Genomic DNA, 22,479 nt, shown 5'->3' with positions numbered 1-22,479 from the left:
TGGTTAATTACCTCCGAATGGGTTACGGTAAAATGCGGAAGCTCGTAGGATTTCGTGCATTTATTAGTAAATTGAATAGGAAAAACTACAGAATTGATGGAAATAAAAGAAGTCGAGGATCGTCATTTTGCTTAGAAGTTGAGGATTAGCATTTAGTAGCTATATAACTTCTACTTTTCCGATCGAAGAAGATAATAGCAAAGATCGTAGGAAATCTTAATGCACTGACATGAAACGATTAACATCTTCCAGTGTTCATAAAAGTTTTTTTAAAGCTATTTTAATTAGGAGAGCTAATAATCAAACACACCGAAGAATACGATGAACGAAGAAGTAGGTGAAATAGAAACTTAATTGATCGATTCCCTGTTCGTTCAATAACTGCAAAATAATCAGACATATTGCAGGTCACCGACATTCTTCAGAAATTACGTAGCTATATAACTTCTACTTTTCCGATCGAAGAAGATAATAGCAAAGATCGTAGGAAATCTTAATGCACTGACATGAAACGATTAACATCTTCCAGTGTTCATAAAAGTTTTTTAAAGCTATTTTAATTAGGAGAGCTAATAATCAAATACACCGAAGAATACGATGAACGAAGAAGTAGGTGAAATAAAAACTTAATTGATCGATTCCCTGTTCGTTCAATAACAGTAAAATAATCAGACATATTGCACGTCACCGACGCATTCTTGAGAAATTACGTGCAACAGAGCAACGTTTCCTGTAGTTAAACATTTTTCCTTGAATTTTCTTATTGCAACAATTTTTATTTATGATCATTAGCTTCCAATTCTCTTCATGCAAATTCTCACCTTCATTGCTTATTATTGGACTGCGGATTTGTCGAGCAAATTCCTTGTAAAAATTTAAAGAAAGAAATATTTGCTTCGCATAATCTCTTGTGAATGTAGAATAATAGTACATACATTTAATGTGTTTGTTAATATATGCGTTTACTTGCATTTAAAAAACTTACATATGCCATAAATGTGTACCACAATAAAATACTATAAATAAAATAATATGGAAATACTATATATATAATAATATGGTAATACTACATACTATATATGGTAATAAAATAATATGTTAATACCATAAATCAAATATCATAAATGCATCGTATATACATTTGTATCTGTATATTGTTGTGACAGAAAGTGCAATCGAACGTATTATCTAAAAGTATGACTGTTTATATTGCAAGGAATTTTCATATTGCTGGCAGGAGTCTTCTATATTTTATATACGTATACATTTTCTACCGAATGACAACAAATTCCTTACAACAATACCAAACAAATAATAAATTCTCTTGCATTTCACGCCACCACAAATACACGAAGATCCGCGGTCCAGCAATGATGTGTGTCTTTCCATAGAAAACTTTCATTCCGCGTGGCGTGCTCATCCGTAAATGAAATGATTCGTTGCGATAACGTTTGTGGAACAGGCTATAGAACGAATTTATCGTCGATTGGAATAATTGCGAAGCGAATGCGCGGACGCGCACGCGCACGGTGAAGTTGAAAGCGTCTGCGAACGGGATCGCGTGCATTCGAACGTGAGGTACGCGTGTTATCACGCCGTACGTACTTAATCACAGACGAGCGTGTTCGCTCGTGTTACGCACGCTTGTCTAATCAAAGCGGCGTACTACCCCCGTCGTTATCACTAATGACCGTCGTCTTGGGTCAAGTTCGAGATTCATTATGAATGACGAAGGTTTCGCTGGCACGGGATCGGAGTGATCGGTGATCCGATCGGAATTGCTCCAACCCACTTTCTCATTTCAATGGGATAATTATAAACTGCGCTCGACGTAATCAATTAATTCGCGTCACGGAACATTACGCCCTGTAAATCTGTCCAGTTCTGCACGGTTTGGGTCATACCGGCTCTGGATATTCCTGTTAGGCTTTTTCGATTTGCAAGCCATCGATAATTGTACTTTATTTTTCAAATTACGTAAATTATTGGGTTGGCAAGTAAGTAATTACCGATTTGTTCAATGAAATAAAAAATTTGTTTTTATTTAGAACGAAGTTTAATCTGTAATGTATTTTCCATTTTGTTCGATGACCTTTTGCCGTCTCTCTGACAACTTGAAAATTCCACGCTCGTAGAAGGTCTGATTCTTCCGCAAAGTATTATACATATTTCATCTATAAAAAGATTTACAACTGTCAATCGTGAATAAAAAATATACGAACCTAAAATAAAACAGTTCGCTTACGATAATATTATCCGGGGAATTAGACGAAAATCATTTGGACAAACATCCAGCTTACATATTCACCGGTCAGATCACCTTATCAAGGTTCTACCTCGATGTTCTCCTTTGTATTGGGTTGGCAACTAAGTAATTGCCGATTTGTTCAATGAAATAAAAGATTTGTTTTTATTTAGAACGAAGTTTAATCTGTAATGTATTTTCCATTTTGTTCGATGACCTTTTGCCGTCTCTCCGACAATTTGAAAATTCCACGCTCGTAGAAGGTCTGATCCTTCCGCAAAAAGTATTATACATATTTCACCTATAAAAAGATTTACAACTGTCAATCGTGAATAAAAAATATACGAACCTAAAATAAAACAGTTCGTTTACGATAATATTATCCGGGGAATTAGACGAAAATCATTTGGACAAACATCCAGCTTACATATTCACCGGTCAGATCACCTTATCAAGGTTCTACCTCGATGTTCTCCTTTGTATTGGGTTGGCAACTAAGTAATTGCCGATTTGTTCAATGAAATAAAAAATTTGTTTTTATTTAGAACGAAGTTTAATCTGTAATGTATTTTCCATTTTGTTCGATGGCCTTTTGCCGTCTCTCTGACAACTTGAAAATTCCACGCTCGTAGAAAGTCTGATCCTTTTCGGCCAAAAACAGAGTTAAGTGAGATTTTACAGCGTCGTCATCGTTAAAAGTTTTACCACGAAGGTAGTTGTCCAGGGATCGAAATAAGTGGTAATCCGATGGCGCGAGAACAGGGCTATATGGTGGGTGTAACATCAATTCCCAACCAATATCCATCAATTTTTGCCGAGTGGACAAAGACGTGTGCGGCCTAGCATTGTCCTGCTGGAAAATGACACCTTTACGATTGACCAATTCTGGTCGCTTTTCCTTGACCGCTGCATTCAATTTGTCCAGTTGTTAACATTCACGGATAATAAAAAATAACAACAATAATAATAATAATAATAATTTTATAACATAACATTTACGGATATCATAAAAATGGGAGTGAGAGACATCTATAACTGAAATCGGCAATTACTTAGTTGCCAATCCAATATTATATCGAGTATTTCGATTATCGATTAAATACAGACTATTCGTTTACTCTCTTCGATTAATATAATTGCAATTAATTTTACGGTTTTTAAATACTGCGAACACGACAATTTGCATGAACATCCGTTGCTCGCGTTATTCGACGCAAGCGCGAACAATAAGCGACGGGCGTGAATAATAATACAGCGATCGAAATTTTATTACCGGTGTGTACCCGATGAATATTTAAAATTAATTTTATCGCGAATACGCAACCTGAAATGTACTTTTTAATTCTCAACACGCTTGTCTTAGAATTAAATAATTATCGCCTTAGTTTAAGGTTCAAGATCATTGTCGTATTAATTCCAAGGACCGAATTCTCTACTTTTAGAATATGTATCCTTGCAATTTATGCGTGCTACGATGGCATAAAGATCCACGGTCCAGTTATGCCACAAAAAAGCGAACATGATTCTAATCTGCAGAAAATAGCAATGGGGAGACTATCATGGTCGAAGGCCACGAAGAACCGTGAAGCGATCGGCAACCCAGCCAAAGACCACAAGCAAAAAAAGAATAGCGATCGCGCTCGAGCTTATTGAAACGTAACGATCTATCCACCGGACAAATAAACCGGCGGTTGTTCGATCAGCCTGTTTGCCCAGAGATTATCCTTGCCAGCGAACCCGATTTCTTTCGCGAATCTCCTTCGCTTGCACTTCGTTCTCACCTCATGTAAAAATACACAGCCGCTGACGAAACGTGTTTACAGTCGGAGATTTACGATGTCGGGTCAGCGACCCCATTTTTCATGAAAACTCTCGCTTTCGGGTTTTTCGATGCTCCGAATGCGCGTTTTTGTGCAAAATCTTGTCGCCGTTTTCTACAGACTTTTTTCTGTCCGCAAAATCCGAGGCACTTGTTGCTTCAACGGTAATTGACCGTTCTTCTGAACAATGTTGGGTTGACCGAAAAAATAAAATTTAGAATTGGTAGATAGTGAAAGTTGATGGTATCTCTGCGGACTTTTTATGCAACGTACGGAGAAATCGGACATCGAAGGATTTTGGTAATAGAATTGTTTTGAAACGGGACTGTCTCTACAATACGATTTGTAGAAATATCTGCGATATGTTTGAATAAAAATCTGAAGTTGATAGGCAGCGAAACAAAAGTGATATTTCCGCGGATTTTTCCTGCGATGTACGTGTGTAGTGAAATCGGCCATTGAAAGAATTAAAATATAAAAGAAAGATTTTTATTTGATTTGGCCAGAGTTCGTATGAAGTTTTCACGTTTCACTAAATTCAAACAAGCTTAACCCTCCAACCGCTATCCCAAAAGTCGATCAGGCTCACTTTTGACTCATATCAGAACCGCTGAGTGTAATCTAATACACCAAATGCTAGAGCTACATTACTGTCGCGACGTCATCCAGTAACATGGGTAAAAAATGACTCAGTTCGGTTGATTGACGATTAATATTAATATAGTATATATTACGACTATAAATTCACAGAAAACGAACATTCATTCACAGATTACGATTATTCAAAGATTCCTAGATTTCGAATTCTGTACCAGTTGTACAATTAGTGATTCTCATTTCATTTTCATTGTACCGAAAAAGAATTGGAAAAGAATTGATGAATTCGTTTGAAAAATTCAATTGAAAGAATTAATTTTCATTGTACCAGATATATATATATATATATATATCTATATCTAAAAAAAAATTCAAATATATATATAGATATATATATATATATATATATATATATATAAAAATACTCTGTGCACTGGTATGGCAACTTCGCGGTGCCTCTAAAAATTATATCAACTGCCCACTAAGCAATTCTGATATATACAGTTAATTATTCCTCATCTAAAAAAAAATTCAAATATATATATATATAGATATATATTTAGATGAGGAATAATTAACTGTATATATCAGAATTGCTTAGTGGGCAGTTGATATAATTTTTAGAGGCACCGCGAAGTTGCCATACCAGTGCACAGAGTATTTTTTAAGAACGTTCAAAGACAAGGTTCTATCTGCACACTTTTCTCCCATCCTTCAAGCGTACCAATAATTTCTCGTTCCCTTCTTTTCATCGAAAGATCCTTTCGCACCGAAAAGAAACGGCAAAACCTTCAGCCCAATTGTACCTTGGAGTTACAATAATCATGGTCGATAAGAAAATACTCGCGTGACTCTCGACGGAACAGAAAGAAGTCACTGACACGTAGCGCGTCGAGTCGCCGGGCACGAAGGCAAAAAGAACAGTGCGGGCAAGAAGCGGTTTTAATGAATAAAAATCGTGATACGAAACGCGCATCTTTTTCACGGCGGGGCGTAAGATGGCGGCTGATCCTAATCCCGTGGAACAGACCGCAAGAAATACCACCTGACCGATAATAAATTGCGGCTTCTGTGAATTCGTTGCTCTTGCCGCGTGTTATTTTAGAAAATAAACCGTTGTTTGTGCTGCTGGCTCGGCGTGTTTCGCGTTCGCGTTCGCGTTCGCGGACGTTCCGAGGATATCGTGGAAAACCAGAATGCTTGGACAACAGGCGATTCCGTACGGAAACCGGCCCGATGATCCCGCCGAGGCCCGGCGCTGTACCGGCCCCGAAGATTTACGCGTGTACGAGATTAATTCCCCGTCGGCGTGGAAAGACGCGTGCAAACACCGCTTCGGCGGATTCTCCGCGGATGCTTTTCGGTACAAATAAACGGCTGGTGGCTGTTGCGACGCTGGTCGAGCCGTGAAACGACAACGGTGCCGTAGTGGCTTCTAAACCGAGCGAGATTTATCGGGTAGTTTGCCAGTTCGGGCCAACCGGCCGGCTGTTTATAATTGGATTCGCCCGAGAACACTGCGTGAATATCGATTCATGCGCTGCGATCCTTCTTATACACACGCTCGCTGGCCTTGCACGTTCATTGTCCATATCGGCTATATTTTTCATGTTTTTTACAAGTTTATTGTCGAAGCACTTAAGTGACTTTTCACCTACGCGTGTCGCGAGAATCAAGCGACGACGAGTATACTCGTCAAGTATACTCGTAAGTGTCGCTATTGAAATATTGGATCAAAAAAAGACGGTTTTATTTGATAAAATTAACAAGTTTACTACTAATATTTACTTGTTCATTTAACGTTAACATATACTACAACGCAGGATCGAAAACGCAGGAGAAATCAAACACTTGTAAAAGTTAAAAATGTAATATTATAAATATAATATAAATTATAATATAAATTATAAATAAATATAAATTATAATAAATTATAAATATAAATATAATATTATATTAGCACTTTGCTCGTCGAACACCAATATCGTGAATCTTTCCTAATCTTATTTTTATAACAATATAACGCCTTCGTGTGGAATTGGTCTCAAAATATTCTAAACGTCTTGAAATTTGAGAACATGTTTTTGTCTTCACTGAAATTACAATTTAAATAATCGTGGTCACTATTTTTTAAGCACGATGAGTATACTTGTCAAACACAGAGTAAGTGTCGCTATTGAAATATTGGATCAAAAAAAGACGGTTTTATTTGATAAAATTAACAAGTTTACTACTAATATTTACTTGTTCATTTAACGTTAACATATACTACAACGCAGGGACGAAAACGCAGGAGAAATCAAACACTTGTAAAAGTTAAAAATGTAATATTATTATAATATTATATTAGCACTTTGCTCGTCGAACACCAATATCGTGAATCTTTCCTAATCTTATTTTTATAACAATGTAACGCCTTCGTGTGGGATTGGCCTCAAAATATTCTAAACGTCTTGAAATTTGAGAACATGTTTTTGTCTTCACTGAAATTACAATTTAAATAATCGTGGTCACTATTTTTTAAGCACGATGAGTATACTTGTCAAACACAGAGTAAGTGTCGCTATTGAAATATTGGATCAAAAAAAGACGGTTTTATTTGATAAAATTAACAAGTTTATTACTAATATTTACTTGTTCATTTAACGTTAACATATACTACAACGCAGGATCGAAAACGCAGGAGAAATCAAACACTTGTAAAAGTTAAAATTTAATATTATTATAATATTATATTAGCACTTTGCTCGTCGAACACCAATATCGTGAATCTTTCCTAATCTTATTTTTATAACAATGTAATGCCTTCGTGTGGAATTGGCCTCAAAATATTCTAAACATCTTGAAATTTGAGAACATGTTCTTGTTTTCACTAAAATTACAATTTAAATAGCCGATGGTCACTATTTTTTAAGCTCGACGAATATACTCGTCATGAAACAAAAGACTGTCACTTCTCCATGACGAGTATACTCGTCAAACACAGCTAACTGATTAATGTTGATCAATGCCGATCTATTGGCAACATTTACAGAAGTTACAAGCACATACCTTGACGATGAATATGGTAAAAATTATTATTATTGGTAAAAATTATACCGTCCGTTTTTTGTTCTTTTTTTTCAATTATTTATTTTTTGAGATCGACGCCAGCAGGGGATTAATATTGATCATGCAAAAATGTTTGAGAATGGTTACACCAATTTTGTACGAAAAGCAATTTGTTGTTAGATTCATTGAATAAATCAAACTGCGTTAGAATTTGTGGTCTACAGAAAAATATGTCTTCGATAAAACAAATATTATCGAAGTACAATGAGCTTTCTTTAAATAACATGTCCGAATCTTAAATCTTTCGGTTCCACACAGATTTGACAAGTCAAATGAACTCTTGCAGAAAAAAAGCGACATTATCATAGTATAGTCGTCGGATATTATTAGGTCAGGCTATATGTGATGCGAATCTATAATCTCTAAATACACAACACTCCGCAAATCGATTATACATGTATTCATAGCGGAAAAGTTCTGTCAGTCGATTTTTCCAACTTTCGAACTCCAATAACGATAAATTAGCGATTGCATTACATTCCTGAAATAAATTACATTTCTTTAATAACGTTTCCTAAGAACATTAGGAAACGGACAAATCACGTGAAGAAATCACGAAATAATTGACTTGATTGCTTGATAAATGAGCTAATTTCGTTGACAAGAAAGAACGGGGAACGCGTAGCAATATGTACCCGCATTTGGAACGCATTAATCATCGCAACCAACGCAAAACGGGTAACTCCCTCCCAAAATGTCACCGTTCGATTCCACGCAGCAACCGATCAAAATCGTCGTAGACCAGGGGTGTCAAACTCGCGGCCCGAGATGAACATTTTTGATGTCAAGTATCAGGACGTAAACAATAATTTAACTTTATATATGTTTATTACAATGTGCTAGTCAAAATAAAAATATTTGCTTCTATGAACATTGATCTTTTTTGCGGCCCAGTCAATATATCCGACGCAAAGTAAAAATAAAATAGAAATGTGAATTAGAAATTTTGAAAGTAGTCTCGGCCGATAAAATTTCTCCCAAAATAGGAAAGATAGTATCAGAGAAGAGATGTCAAGTATCAGGACGTAAACAATAATTTAACTTTATACATGTTTATTACAATGTGCTAGTCAAAATAAAAATATTTGTTTCTATAAACATTGATTTTTTTTGCGGCCCAGTCAATATATCCAACGCAAAGTAAAAATAAAATAGAAATGTGAATTATAAATTTTGAAAGTAGTCTCGGCCAATCAAATTTCTCCCGAAATAGGAAAGATAGTATCAGAGAGGAGACGTCAAGTATCAGGACGTAAACAATAATTTAACTTTATATATGTTTATTACAATGTGCTAGTCAAAATAAAAATATTTGTTTCTATGAACATTGATTTTTTTTGCGGCCCAGTCAATATATCCGACGCAAAGTAAAAATAAAATAGAAATGTGAATTAGAAATTTTGAAAGTCGTCTCGGCCAATAAAATTTCTCCCGAAATAGAAAAGATAGTATCAGAGAAGAGATGTCAAGTATCAGGACATAAACAATAATTTAACTTTATATATGTTTATTACAATGTGCTAGTCAAAATAAAAATATTTGTTTCTATGAACATTGATCTTTTTTTGCGGCCCAGTCAATATATCCGATGCAAAGTAAAAATAAAATAGAAATGTGAATTATAAATTTTGAAAGTAGTCTCGGCCAATAAAATTTCTCCCGAAATAGAAAAGATAGTATCAGAGAAGAGATGTCAAGTATCAGGACGTAAACAATAATTTAACTTTATACATGTTTATTACAATGTGCTAGTCAAAATAAAAATATTTGTTTCTATAAACATTGATTTTTTCGCGGCCCACCTAAAGTTAAGCATTGTTTATTTGGCCCAAGTTAGCTTTTGAGTTTGACACCCCTGTCGTAGACTCAAGTTGATAAACACGCCCCCACCCACCCTTCGCACCCCCTGTAAACCGCTCGTAAACGATCCCCGGCAATTAGCGGCCGTGTAAGAGCGTTTTATTCAATCAAGCGTTGTGTAGAGCACGAGGAACGTTGGCGCACAGCTGGCGAAGGTGTAGAGTTTCGTCTAATCGTCCGGTGGGCAGTGGGTGAGCGAGATAAGAGCGGGAACAAGAGCAAGAAGCAAGAGCACTAAAGCGGGGCGACGAGCGCGTGCCGTGCGTGTCTGGGCAATAGCGAGAGCGCACCGAAATGCCTTCGGTATGACGCGTGTGCACGGCATTCCGTGAGAGAGGAAGTGACTCTAATAAATCTCAATCAGAGGATTCAACGTCTGCAACGTCGGCGATGCTGAAGAATTCGATGACGAGGCAGCAGCAGGGGTCGGCGGGCGTCGCGGACGTTGCCGGGCCGAATTCGGTCCCCGGAAGCCCGTCGTCGCCGGCCGTCGACTGCACCCCGAAGCCGCGGAAGAAGCTGTCCTTCAAGGAGCCGGAGATCCTGAACTACCTCCGCTCGAAGAAACCGTTCGCGAAGCCGAAGCCGAAGCCGAGGCCGCCGCCGCTGCAGCTGGCGCGCACGACGACGCCCACCGTCGACTTCAGCTTCGATGAGAACCCCTTCGAGGAGGAGAACGATGACCTCGAGGAGCTCGAGGTAAAGCCTCCTCCCGTGTGCTATGTCGAGACACCGAGATCGTTTATGGGGTAAGGTGTCACCGACGATGTCCGAGCTGACGCGACGCCGTGCGATGCGCCGCACAGTGGTACACCTTTTCCTAGAAAGTTCCTCGTAATTCGTAACTTTATACGATTTTTATGAAAATCGCCGCTCCTATGTTCTTCGGGTATAATTCGATAAATACATTAAAGATGTTACTATAACTTATAATCGGTTACGATACATGATGCAGTAAATTCTTTTGAATGAACTTGTTTCGTATTCGTTTGAAAAAGAAATGTAAAATTGGTAGATATAATATATATAATATTTCTGCAGATTTTTATAATATAATATATTATATATAATATTTCGTAAAATCGGTAGATATTATATCTGTAAATTTATTATATTACATTATACACACACAGATATAATATCTGTATTCAATCTGTAAAATCGGTAGATATTATATCTGTAAGTTTATTATATTACATTATACACACACAGATATAATATCTGTATTCAATCTGTAAAATCGGTAGATATTACATATATAATATTTCTGCAGACTTTTATAATATAATATATTATATATAATATTTCGTAAAATCGGCAGATATTATATCTGTATTCAATCTTATATATATAATATAATATATATTATAATAATATAATATAATATATATAATAATAATATAATATAATATATATAATAATATAATATATATTATAATATATAATATATAATAATATATATAATATAATATATATAATATATCAATATTATATATATAATATTTCTGCAGACTTTTCGTGCAACGTACAGTGAAATCGAAAGAAAGAATTGGGGTAGTAGGATTCTTTTAAAATGGAACTACAGTAAATTCTCCCTAATTTACGCTCGGATTGTGCACAAGAATGGACAATTTGGGAAGAAGAGATGCGATTATTCGGGCCTTGCGGCTCGTTTTTGTAGTCGTTGACAATTGATAACTATTTTAAATTTCAAATAGCCTTTTGGTGCTATGACACGAAGATTGTAGAAATTTTGTATCTAATGATAAAATTAAGATCATTTAAGCTTTCTATTCAATGAAACAAATTAAGATTACTTAAACGCTCTATTCGATGATAAAAATCAATGATTATTATTATTTATTATTATTATATATTATATTAATGATTCTATATCGAAAACGAAGCATATATTATTATATTATATTATTATATAATAATATTATATATATATATTATATTATATTATTATATAATAATATTATATATATTATATTATATTATTATTTATTATTATTATATATTATATCAATGATTCTATATCGAAAACGAAGCATATATTATTATATTATATTATTATATAATAATATTATATATATATTATATTATATTATTATTTATTATTATTATATATTATATTAATGATTCTATATCGAAAACACGAAGCAGTTAGAAATCTAGAGTCAGTACTAATTTCGTCCCAAATTCCGCTACAGCGAGTCGATTCATGGGAAACGTAAACGTGGATCAGAATTCGCGGACTGTGCCCCCACAGCGCCGCCATAAATTACACCACCGTCTCCGTTTGATCCCGCACCGAGACAGTCGCCTCCTCCGCGTGCTGCTCTGTTTGGACACGGAACCAGTACCCGGCTTATCTTGTTCCACGCGTCGTTTTGTTTCGCTGCTCGTTGCTACACGACTTCCATCCGTAGAAACTAACAAGGGGAGCGGCGTTGTTGCAAACCGTCTACTGTGTCAAAAAAAAAAAAAAAAAAAGTAACAGCTAGGAGTTTCAATATTTAGCGGCGACATTCGATACTGGTCGATTTTCGCGCAACTTCGCATCATTTTCCGTCGAGCCATTCTTGCCACGTTTCAGGGGCGAAACACCCTTCTTGGAGTACACTGACTTTTTTATTAGTCTGTTCGGGCATATGCCAGTCGAGACACGATTGTTGTTTGCTCCCTTCCCTTCTGTTTATTCGAGATCGCACGGCGTGCAAAATGTGAAGAAAATCCCGGTGTTTGTTAGTTATACATTGTTTATTACTGGCAAACCAATCTCATGACCAATCCGATCCGATTATCCCCAATCTAATCCAATCAAAATCCAATCATTGTCTGTATAGTAGGCTCCACTGGTAAACGCAAGTTGAACCTCTTGCATTATCGTGTCAGTAATCTAACCGAGTACGGATGGTATTTCACTTTTTTCAGATGGAAATGAAACAGAATTCTTCTGTTGTTCGTTTGGCAATTACAATTAAAGTTAACAATAAACGTTGTAAACGATCAAGGACAGAGAAATCGTAGTACAAGGGGTTAAGCAGAAATTTAACTTGACGGTCTACTGGCTGCATATTTTTAAAATTAGGTTCAGGCATCTGAAACACGTATGTTTGAGTATCTCCAATGAGCACGGTCTGTCTTGAAATTTGATGATCCCACGTGGCTACGGAATTTTGGCAGAAAAATGTAGAGACACAAATGAGCCGTTTATTTTGAAAGCGGCATAAGTCGTATAAGTGGCATTAAGTCGATATATTTAAGGGTTTGCGTTTTAACACGTTTCAAAATATGGATGCTAACATTCGAGAAGATTTACTTGTATTTGTTATCTCAGGATACTGATATTATTCTCGGTATAAATAATTTCGTATAAACGTTAAAGTGACTTATGCCACTTCCAAAATAAACGGCTCAAATACTTCCTTGATTATCAATATCTGTCAAGACAAATACAAATTAAATGCAACTATCGAGTAACATTAAGTCTTGCATTGTAAATAGATTAACAGTCTTTTACACTATAAATGCGCAAAATATCCGCAGTCGACGTACAATATTTCTTTTCATCTTGTCTCATGTGTGTGTGTTATACAGGGTGTTTCAAAGAAAATTGGAAAACGAACAAAAAAGTAGAATAAAATTGGAGAATAGAAAATTTTACGTTATTACAAAATTTAAGTGAAGGTAATAAATTCATAACGTTCTTGTCATAACGATCGCGTTACAGTGGAACATAGCAAAAAAAAAACGCATTCTTACTTTGATCAGCGAACGAACAAAGATTATGCGCATTGTCGTGAGAATCGATTAACGCACAATTAACGCATAGATTAAAAATTTGGCATTTTAAGAGGTACGATTGAATATTGAGTCTCCTGCTTTGAGAGCACCCTGTATACAACTCCGAAACACTGGAGTCACTGGTACGTTCGATTGAAAAAAGTTGGCTTTCGTTAGAGTCAAGCGATGAGGGTGGTCAGGACGGTAGGACAAGCATTCGAGGTGTGCCATAAATTAAGTATAAACAACGCGGCGGAAGACCGGGACAGAGGGGACAAGGAGAGGGAGAGAGACCACGGGGAGAATCACCGTGACGTTTACGAGGACCAAGACGAAATACCGAATGAGCAGTCGCAGCCGTCGCCGTCTTCTGTGCACAAAGGTTTAATATCCCGACTTCCGTTTAACCATAAACTCTAACATTCTTCGGCTACGCGTCGTTACGAACAATCCTAAACGCTGTTCCTAACTGGCACGCTCCGACGAATTTCGCATGTTGCAATATTACAGAATATGTAAATTCTTCCCAATTTTCCTTCAGCTTCTAAACCAAAATGGACACTTTTGGGAAGAGGAGATACGATTATTCGAGCCTCGCGGCTTATTTTTATAATTGCCGATTGTCAACAATTATAAACACGAGGTGCAAGGCTCGAATAATCTATCTCCTCTACCCAAATTATCTATTATTATTTAATTATTATTATTATATATATTATATTATATTATATATATTATTTAATTATTATTATTATTATTATTATATATTATATTATATATATTATTTAATTATTATTATTATTATTATATATATTATATTATATATATTATTTAATTATTATTATTATTATTATATATATTATATTATATATATTATTTAATTATTATAATTATAATTATATTTATTATAATTATCTACCGGAAAGTTCAGTCCGATAGTGTCACTTCAAGTTTCAATCCATATGCACATGTTGATTCGAGACATATATGACTATCTCTCTTTATCATTGCATTTACACACATGTGCTCTCCTAAATAAACTGAAACAAAGATGTCTCATGTCATTATCAAGCGAGTCGCGATCGTGAAAACATGGCTACCGATGATAATGCCAGACCACATGCTGCTTTGGCGACTCGTCGGAAAATCGCAGAGCTAGGCTGGGAAATTCTGTCGCATCCACCGTACTCCCCAGACCTAGCACCCTCCGATTATCACTTGTTTCTCTCTTTGCAAAACTTTGTACAGGAAAAAAAATTCAAAACTGAAGCTGACGTCAACCAAGCACTAGTTGAGTTCTTCGTCTCTAAAAATAAATCATTTTTTAAAAATGGCATTTACAAGTTGCCATCGCGCTGGCAAGAAGTCATAAGTAACGATGGAAAGTATATTCAACAATAAATATTACTAAATGTATGAAAATTGTGTTATATTTCAATTAAAAAACGGACAGAACTTTCCGGTAGACCTAATATTTCTGTTTAGAAGTTGAAGGAAAATTAGGGAGAATTTACTACTGTATGCCGATCATTCACCGAATTCAATATTTCAGATATATCGCTGTTAGGTGATCCGGATGATTCTGTCCCGGAAAAGACAACCGTTCCCTGTCTTCTCAGGTCGCACGAGATCCCAGCGACCACCGCGTCTACCTCGCCGATTAGACAATCGCCACCGGTAAGAAGTTCCAATCTGCTCCGATCTCATTTCCAATAAATATTAGCCTGGAATCCTGCGGACTCGATAAGTACAGCTTTCGATGCACACGCATCTCTACTGTGATTTAGATCCGAGTAAAAGTAACTATAAAATGAGGATACAAACCGGTTTCTCGATTCTTCGAGAACCTTAAGTAGATTTCAAACGCAGATAGCTCGTGGATATTTCAGTTTGTTAATGAGTGGGCCGCAGATTTTGTGCATTTATAATGGAAAACGAATAAGGGAATATATCGCATGAATTTAGGAATCTTGCGTTATTTCTGACTTGCGAATCCCTTGCGCTATGACAACGAGTCTATTAGGAGTGTGGCTCGTGACAAAAATTTCACACATAATCTGTTAAATATGAATGTTAGATGTTTTTGTTTAAATCGAAACAAAATCTTGTACTTTTATTATTAAAACCTAGGGATGAAAGTTAATCGAGACATATGGAAAACAAAATTGAGCTAGTTCCATTAGAATTATTAACTCTTTGCCATATTTTGACAAGTCGGACTGGTGATAGAGATTTCTAGTAATAATTTGTTAAGCATGTGCGTGTTATTCCGTTCTTTTGAGTCGGAACAAAATTGTGATTCCATGTCATCAATATTTAAATATAGAAATAATATAATGTAATATATGTAATATATATAATAATATAATAATATAATAATATAATAGTATAATAATATAATAATATAATAATTTAATAATTTAATAATATAATAATATAATAATATAATAATATAATAATATAATAATATAATAATATAATAATATAATAATATAATAATATAATAATATAATAATATAATAATATAATAATATAATAATGTAATAATATAATAATATAATAATATAATAATATAATAATATAATAATACAATAATACAATAATATAATAAATATAATAAATATAAATTGTATTCCTTTTTCTGAGAAATTATTAGAATTTGAAAGCTTCTAATTACTACAATGTGAGAAGTAGCGTTAATCAACTATGAAAAAAATCGTAGTGCAAGGTGTTCAAAGTAAAAACAAATAAAGAAATACAGTTTCACTTCTATATCTTACGATTGACTAAGAATATTTTAATATTATATATTATTATTATATTGTATATTATATATACTATTATTATATTATTATTATATATATTATATGTATATTTTAATATTGCATAAAAATCTGCGGTTCAGTTGTTGCTATCGAAATGTTTTTAAGATTAATCGTTAATATAGAAAGTGTAATGGATGCTCGAGACTTGAACGTGTTCGGGGTTTTGATTATTTCGATGAAAAGCGAGGATTTTGCGTGACGTTTCTCGATTATTTTCAAAGGGCACGGTAACCTCCGACTGCGGAGGATTACTCGTTGGGGGCGAATTAACTGCTCTGAAGCATGAGATACAACTGTTGCGGGAGCGGTTAGAGCAACAGAGTCAACAAACCAGAGCCGCCGTTGCCCATGCGCGATTGCTTCAGGATCAGCTTGCAGCTGAAACAGCAGCTCGTGTCGAAGCTCAAGTAAGTGACACTTGACACTTGTTTAATGGATTTTCGATACTGTCGGGCACGACTTCTGGATCTACACGGTGCTCGGAAACGTACGAACAGAAATCATTAATAGAAACCATATGATTTGGTTCGCAGTGGAAAATATAGCAGGCAACAAATTTTTTAAGGGAATCGATGACTTTTATCTTTAAATGATAAAATTACTGATTACTGAATAAGATTAGAATTAAGATTACTGAAGTAGTGAACACCAGTTCAATTAACTATAACAGAATGGCCTCGAACGGCATTTATAAAAACGATAAAGATATTTAAAAAATTTACAAATACTTTTATGCGGCTTTCACAACTCATAAGAATTGCAAGTAGTGCACATTTTTATTTTGCACAAAGAATTCAATAACATTTACCTTTCATTTCATTTCTCTCCCCGTTACAAACAAATAAATTAGATACCAGCTTCGAATGCCGTTTTGTTAGACGTTCAACAAACGTTTGGTACCGATTGTATAACAATTTGAGAAAAATCTGGTGCCCAAATAATTTGTTGAAATTGTTTGTCCCACTAGGCAAGAACACATCAGTTGTTGGTGCAGAACAAAGAGTTGTTGACGTTTGTTAGACGTTCAACAAACGTTTGGTACCGATTGTATAACAATTTGAGAAAAATCTGGTGCCCAAATAATTTGTTGAAATTGTTTGTCCCACTAGGCAAGAACACATTAGTTGTTGGTGCAAAACAAAGAGTTGTCGACGTTTGTTAGACGTTTAACAAACGTTTGGTACCGATTGTGTAACAATTTGAGAAAAATCTGGTGCCCAAATAATTTGTTGAAATTGTTTGTCCCACTAGGCAAAAACACATTAGTTGTTGGTGCAGAACAAAGAGTTGTCGAAGTTTGTTAGACGTTCAACAAACGTTTGGTACCGATTGTATAACAATTTGAGAAAGATCTAGTGCCCAAATAATTTGTTGAAATTGTTTGTCCCACTAGGCAAGAACACATCAGTTGTTGGTGCAAAACAAAGAGTTGTCGACGTTTGTTAGACGTTCAACAAACGTTTGGTACCGATTGTATAACAATTTGAGAAAAATCTGGTGCCCAAATAATTTGTTGAAATTGTTTGTCCCACTAGGCAAGAACACATCAGTTGTTGGTGCAAAACAAAGAGTTGTTGGAGCACATAGGCGCGCTGGTCGGCCATCTTCGAGAACAAGAACGTATCTCGAGCGGTCACGTCAGCTCGCAGTCGCAGATGCCTGGTTCAACAACGATACAACAAACGACCACGGTTCCCGACCTGTCGAACCTCGGCCAGGTAACGCTCTATCGAATACCCTGACAACAAGTGTTCGACAGCCAGCAAGCCGTGTGTGTGTGCGAACGTTGCATTTCGATTAACGTTTAACAGTGTGTATTTTGTACTGTCCTAATTTTCTTTTCGTTTTTATACCGTAACGCCTTTTGTACCGAAGCCTTTTTTTTATATTTCTTAATAAACCGATTTCCATACACCCTTTCTCTATTCTGTTTCGCACCCTTCACACGATCATCGGAAAAGAAGAACGTCGAACGATCTCTCGATGTCTACACAATTCACGTTCACACACCTTTTTCATTTGTTCAACTTTCGTGCGCTGTTCTAATTATTCTTCGACATTAAATTCGATTATAATTTGGCTTTATATTGTAATTTGGTTTTTGGAGCAAATTCAATTATAATTTCGTCAAACTTATTTACATTCTCGTATGAAAATCTGACAGAAAATCATTCAATTTATCATGAAAATGTCTCTGCTAATTGCTCTGTGATGTAAAACATGAATTTTGACATTAAACATCGAAGATATAATTAATCGTAAAGCTGTTTCCGCATAAAGTTGAACAGCGCACGAGGGTTCCATGCGACATTGTAAACGTCTTCTGTTTCGATTATTACTTGGTTGGAGAATGACGTACCCGTGTATGCTGAATGATTCTGTTGCATTGCCCTAAAAATGTCCGCTAAAGAATGTTCGCTAATCCGACCGATGTTCTAGTTATTTTGCACGTGTGGGTGGGCTGCTCACGCATAATCGGATCGTTTCGTACACACAAATTGCATAACCGCGAAGATCACACACGATAATCGAAAAATTATTGAATCCTCGTCTGACAGTGTTTAATTCCACTCAAGGTGGGGAAAAGAAAGATTTGCCTGAATCGCATTACACGAGGTACAATTAGACCGAATCTAGATGGTAAGCAGTCTTTGAAACGCGAGAAAAGTCGACCGCTTATGCGCGACACGTTTCGCCCCTAAGTTGGCCGACAGGAAGATAGCAATTTAATGCCGGCATTAAAGCTGAATCGCTAATCCAATAATCGTGCTAAGCGCCGGTGTGACGCTGTTATGTAACAGGTCTTCGCACGGGACTTTGGACTTTGTGCCACCAACAAATGCTAGGTAACGTTGTCAACTATGAATCTTTACTATGCACCCTCTGCCAAGTATTCTGATACCCTGATGCACATTTATTCGGTATCGAGCATCGCTTCTCTCGAATCTTCTGAAACTTCTTGTACCTATCCAAACTATACAAAATCTAACTGTATAAAACTATATAATATATACTATACTAAACTATATAATAAAAAGTTATATAATATATACTATATATACTATATACTATGTACTATACTATATTCTATATACTATATACTATATACTATACTATACTATACTATACTATATTCTATATACTATATATATATGGTATATAGTATATAGTATATATTATATAGTTTTATATAGTTAGATTTTTATATATATAATATAAATTATATACTATAAAAAACTATATAATATATAAACTATATAAATTTGTATTTGTCACTTTACAAGGTGTTTCTAGCTCGAGGTTTTTTTAACGGAACTAATACGGTTCAAGGAGAACATATTACGTTAACTGTATGTTATAATTTGGTGGCTGAAAACGACTGGAACATTTGTCAGATGTTAGAGGGAGTAGTTTACTAGACAATATCTAAAAAGTTTTGAACGGGAAACAAATAACGTAAGTTTCTTACTTTTCTTTTTTATCATTCCAGCTAATCGCGAGTTTTGAGAACATTGTTTTATACAATATCTAGTGACCTAATCTTTCTAATATCTCAACAAAATTCAAGCCATTTTGTCCAATTTAGTCAAAATGATTCTAGCGTCTCACAGTGTGTAGAGATTGAATTATTAAAAAGTACTAAATGGAACACCTTGTTTTTGCAATTAGTTTTGCACGGTTGAAACGGTCACAAACGGATAAACATCTGGAGTTTATGCATGGATAATCCAGTTGTAATGGTACCGTTTTGTACCGGTGTTTGCATACGGTTGAGTTATACCTATTTGGAAGCGTGCTCTAACATTGTATTCCATGATCAGTGCCAACGAACAGGAGGACAGGGTTCACCATGGGAATTGGATCCGCCATCCCCCTACTGTTCTTATCCTCCGGACTCCTTGTACTCTGGCAACCTGAATACGCTGGGGATTCAAGCAAACAGCAGCACCGAGCAACTGCAGTTTCAGACGCAGCTGTTAGAGAGGTTGCACAACATAAGTCCGTATCAGCCTCAAAGGTCACCGTACAATACACCATCTCCATATGCGATGGGTCCTAGTCTCCTGCTACCACCCAGCAGCAGACCATCTGTGAGTAAACTGAACATGTTTGTATTGTCTTGTACGAATCGAATCGCTGTCGCTTCAATTAAGAAAATAAAGCAAACTCTCCAATCTTGCAGAACTCAGCCCAGCTGTCTCCGTGTTCCATGTCACTGCGGGTCTCCCAACCGAACAGTTTCTCGTCGTCGCCTATAATGACGCATAAGTCAGAGAATTACGGGATGAACCTGGAGGTTCAGGACGCGAAGTCGACGTTCATAAGACCTTTACCATGCTCCGGTGAAAGGAACGCTGTACACCTGGCCCAAGAGATACTGGGCAAGCAGGAAAGAATCAATCTGCACGACGAGATACCGCCGATTGTGCTGGATCCTCCGCCTCAAGGTAAACGGTCGGAAGCTGCGGGCAAACGAACGATGCTGAAAGAAAAAAATTCGACCAACCAGATAGCGAACAACAAGAGTCCCCAAAATCAGAAGAACCTAGCGACCATATTGAGGACACCTGGACCACCGCCGTCGCGCACCACCAGCGCGCGTCTGCCCTCTAGAAGCGAGCTGATGTCCGAGGTGCAGCGTACCACTTGGGCTCGGCACACGACCAAGTGAAGAGTTTCTTTCCAAAAGTAGCCTTCACGAAGATTTCAAATATCCTCTACATATCATATCTCAGGTAGAATAATTTAAGAACGTCTTTTCGGAGTATTTAAGAAAAGGAACCGACCAATTGAAATACGATGGTTCGCGCTTGTAATACTGAAGCTAGCGAAATTAGAGGGAACACGATTAAGAGTTTATGGAGTTTATTGTATTCAGCTAACGCGTCGCATTCTTATCTGTCGTTCTACCTGAGTGCATACGTTGTTAAAAGCTAGGGATCGAGTAATATAATTGTTGCGAGGAAAACGCGGCAGGGTGTTTATATAGGACATGGAATGTTAGTTTTTGATGTGGTATAGGAGGAAATGTTGGTTTCGAATTTTCGTTCACAATGGTTTCGTTTGCACTGTAACGTTATCAGTTTCTACTAGCATACGCGTTACTCCGTTGCGCAGCATTTATGACAAATCTTAGATCCCCGTAGGCAATTGTTTAGCTTCCGAGAGGATCGAGTAGAAAGTGTACCCGTTAGACGACCACGTGCAAGACTGGAAGGAGGAAACCGATGCTAGTGGCACGACGGATAATATCGATACGAACTAGTGATCCTTTTAAACTGTCAAGCTTGTGCCAAAAAAAGGATGGAGAGCTCCTGGGAGAATTTATTTTCGCTAGACCGGAGGAAAACGTTTGTGATCAACATATGGTAAAGACGAGTGTACATACATGAAGCGTCGTTCTTGTACATATTGCTGGACCTCGAGCACTTTGTATAATGGACATTGTATCGTGGACGGTATATTGGATTTAGGGTAATATTGCCACAGGGCAGGAGCGCGTTGTATAAAAAAAAGTGTACTTTTGTAATATACGTAACTTCGATGTAGCACTTACGGTATTCTGTTAGTATAGTTTCGTCAATGTGGCGAGAAATACATTGAATCCGTGATGCTCGACTAAAAGATTGATAAATACAGATCTTCCTTGCGCACCACATTCGAACAATAATTAAGAAGTGTAAAGTAAGATTAGCCCTTGACTGCTCAGGTGGATTCGAAAGTACGCCAAAGTTTGTCCATTGTTAAAACTCTACATTTCCAGTAGTAACGTTCGCAAGAACATTAGAAAAAAGAAAAATCAATCAGCTTGCATTCGAATAAACAGAATCGATACAATTTTGTTTATAGCAAAATTAATTATTGCTTTAAGCAAACTCCACCCTGGCAGTTTAAGTGTACAAAAGTGAATCGAGTTAATCGGTGCGGAAAACGTTGGAGCTTTCAGAATAGGGTGGAAGTGTATTGGAACGTTGATCGAACGGTTGTCGACCACGACGTCCAATTAATAAAATGATCTGTAAACATTTCTACGAACGTGTTTAACTGTGCCGTGCGAGCCAAACCTGTTTCCAATTCCTCCGATAATTCATATCGTTCAGGTTGCGCTACATTCGCCATTGTTAGTGGCGTGCAACTGAACGCGTGCTAGTATCTACTATGATCCATAAGGTAATCACGTTGCAAGCTTCATTATTGTGAAAGAATTACGTAGTTAGTTTACTGCCTG

The 22,479-nt window shown here is 36.3% G+C and overlaps 1 protein-coding gene across 3 annotated transcripts in view; it reads left to right on the top strand.

The window, feature by feature from the left end:
* Positions 1-22,282, top strand: part of LOC117221469 (carboxyl-terminal PDZ ligand of neuronal nitric oxide synthase protein) — a 79,527-nt gene extending 57,245 nt beyond the window's left edge. For 2 of the 3 annotated variants that reach the window (XM_076522968.1, XM_033472481.2), the window contains 6 exons: positions 13,603-13,807; positions 14,978-15,102; positions 16,472-16,657; positions 17,786-17,968; positions 20,072-20,341; positions 20,434-22,282. In XM_076522968.1, coding sequence (XP_076379083.1) covers positions 13,603-13,807; positions 14,978-15,102; positions 16,472-16,657; positions 17,786-17,968; positions 20,072-20,341; positions 20,434-20,922 — 1,458 coding nt within the window. In that variant the 3' untranslated portion in view covers positions 20,923-22,282. Of the gene's footprint in view, positions 1-9,755; positions 10,333-13,602; positions 13,808-14,977; positions 15,103-16,471; positions 16,658-17,785; positions 17,969-20,071; positions 20,342-20,433 lie in introns of all 3 variants that reach the window. The other variant, XM_033472482.2, reaches the window with a different exon arrangement.
* The last annotated feature ends 197 nt before the right edge of the window (positions 22,283-22,479 follow it).

The sequence above is a fragment of the Megalopta genalis genome, chromosome 1 (genome assembly GCF_051020955.1).
Source record: "Megalopta genalis isolate 19385.01 chromosome 1, iyMegGena1_principal, whole genome shotgun sequence".
NCBI classification, from domain to species: Eukaryota; Metazoa; Arthropoda; class Insecta; order Hymenoptera; family Halictidae; genus Megalopta; species Megalopta genalis.
Note: the sequence above shows the minus strand (reverse complement) of the source record. Positions and strands in the feature narration are given on the sequence as shown.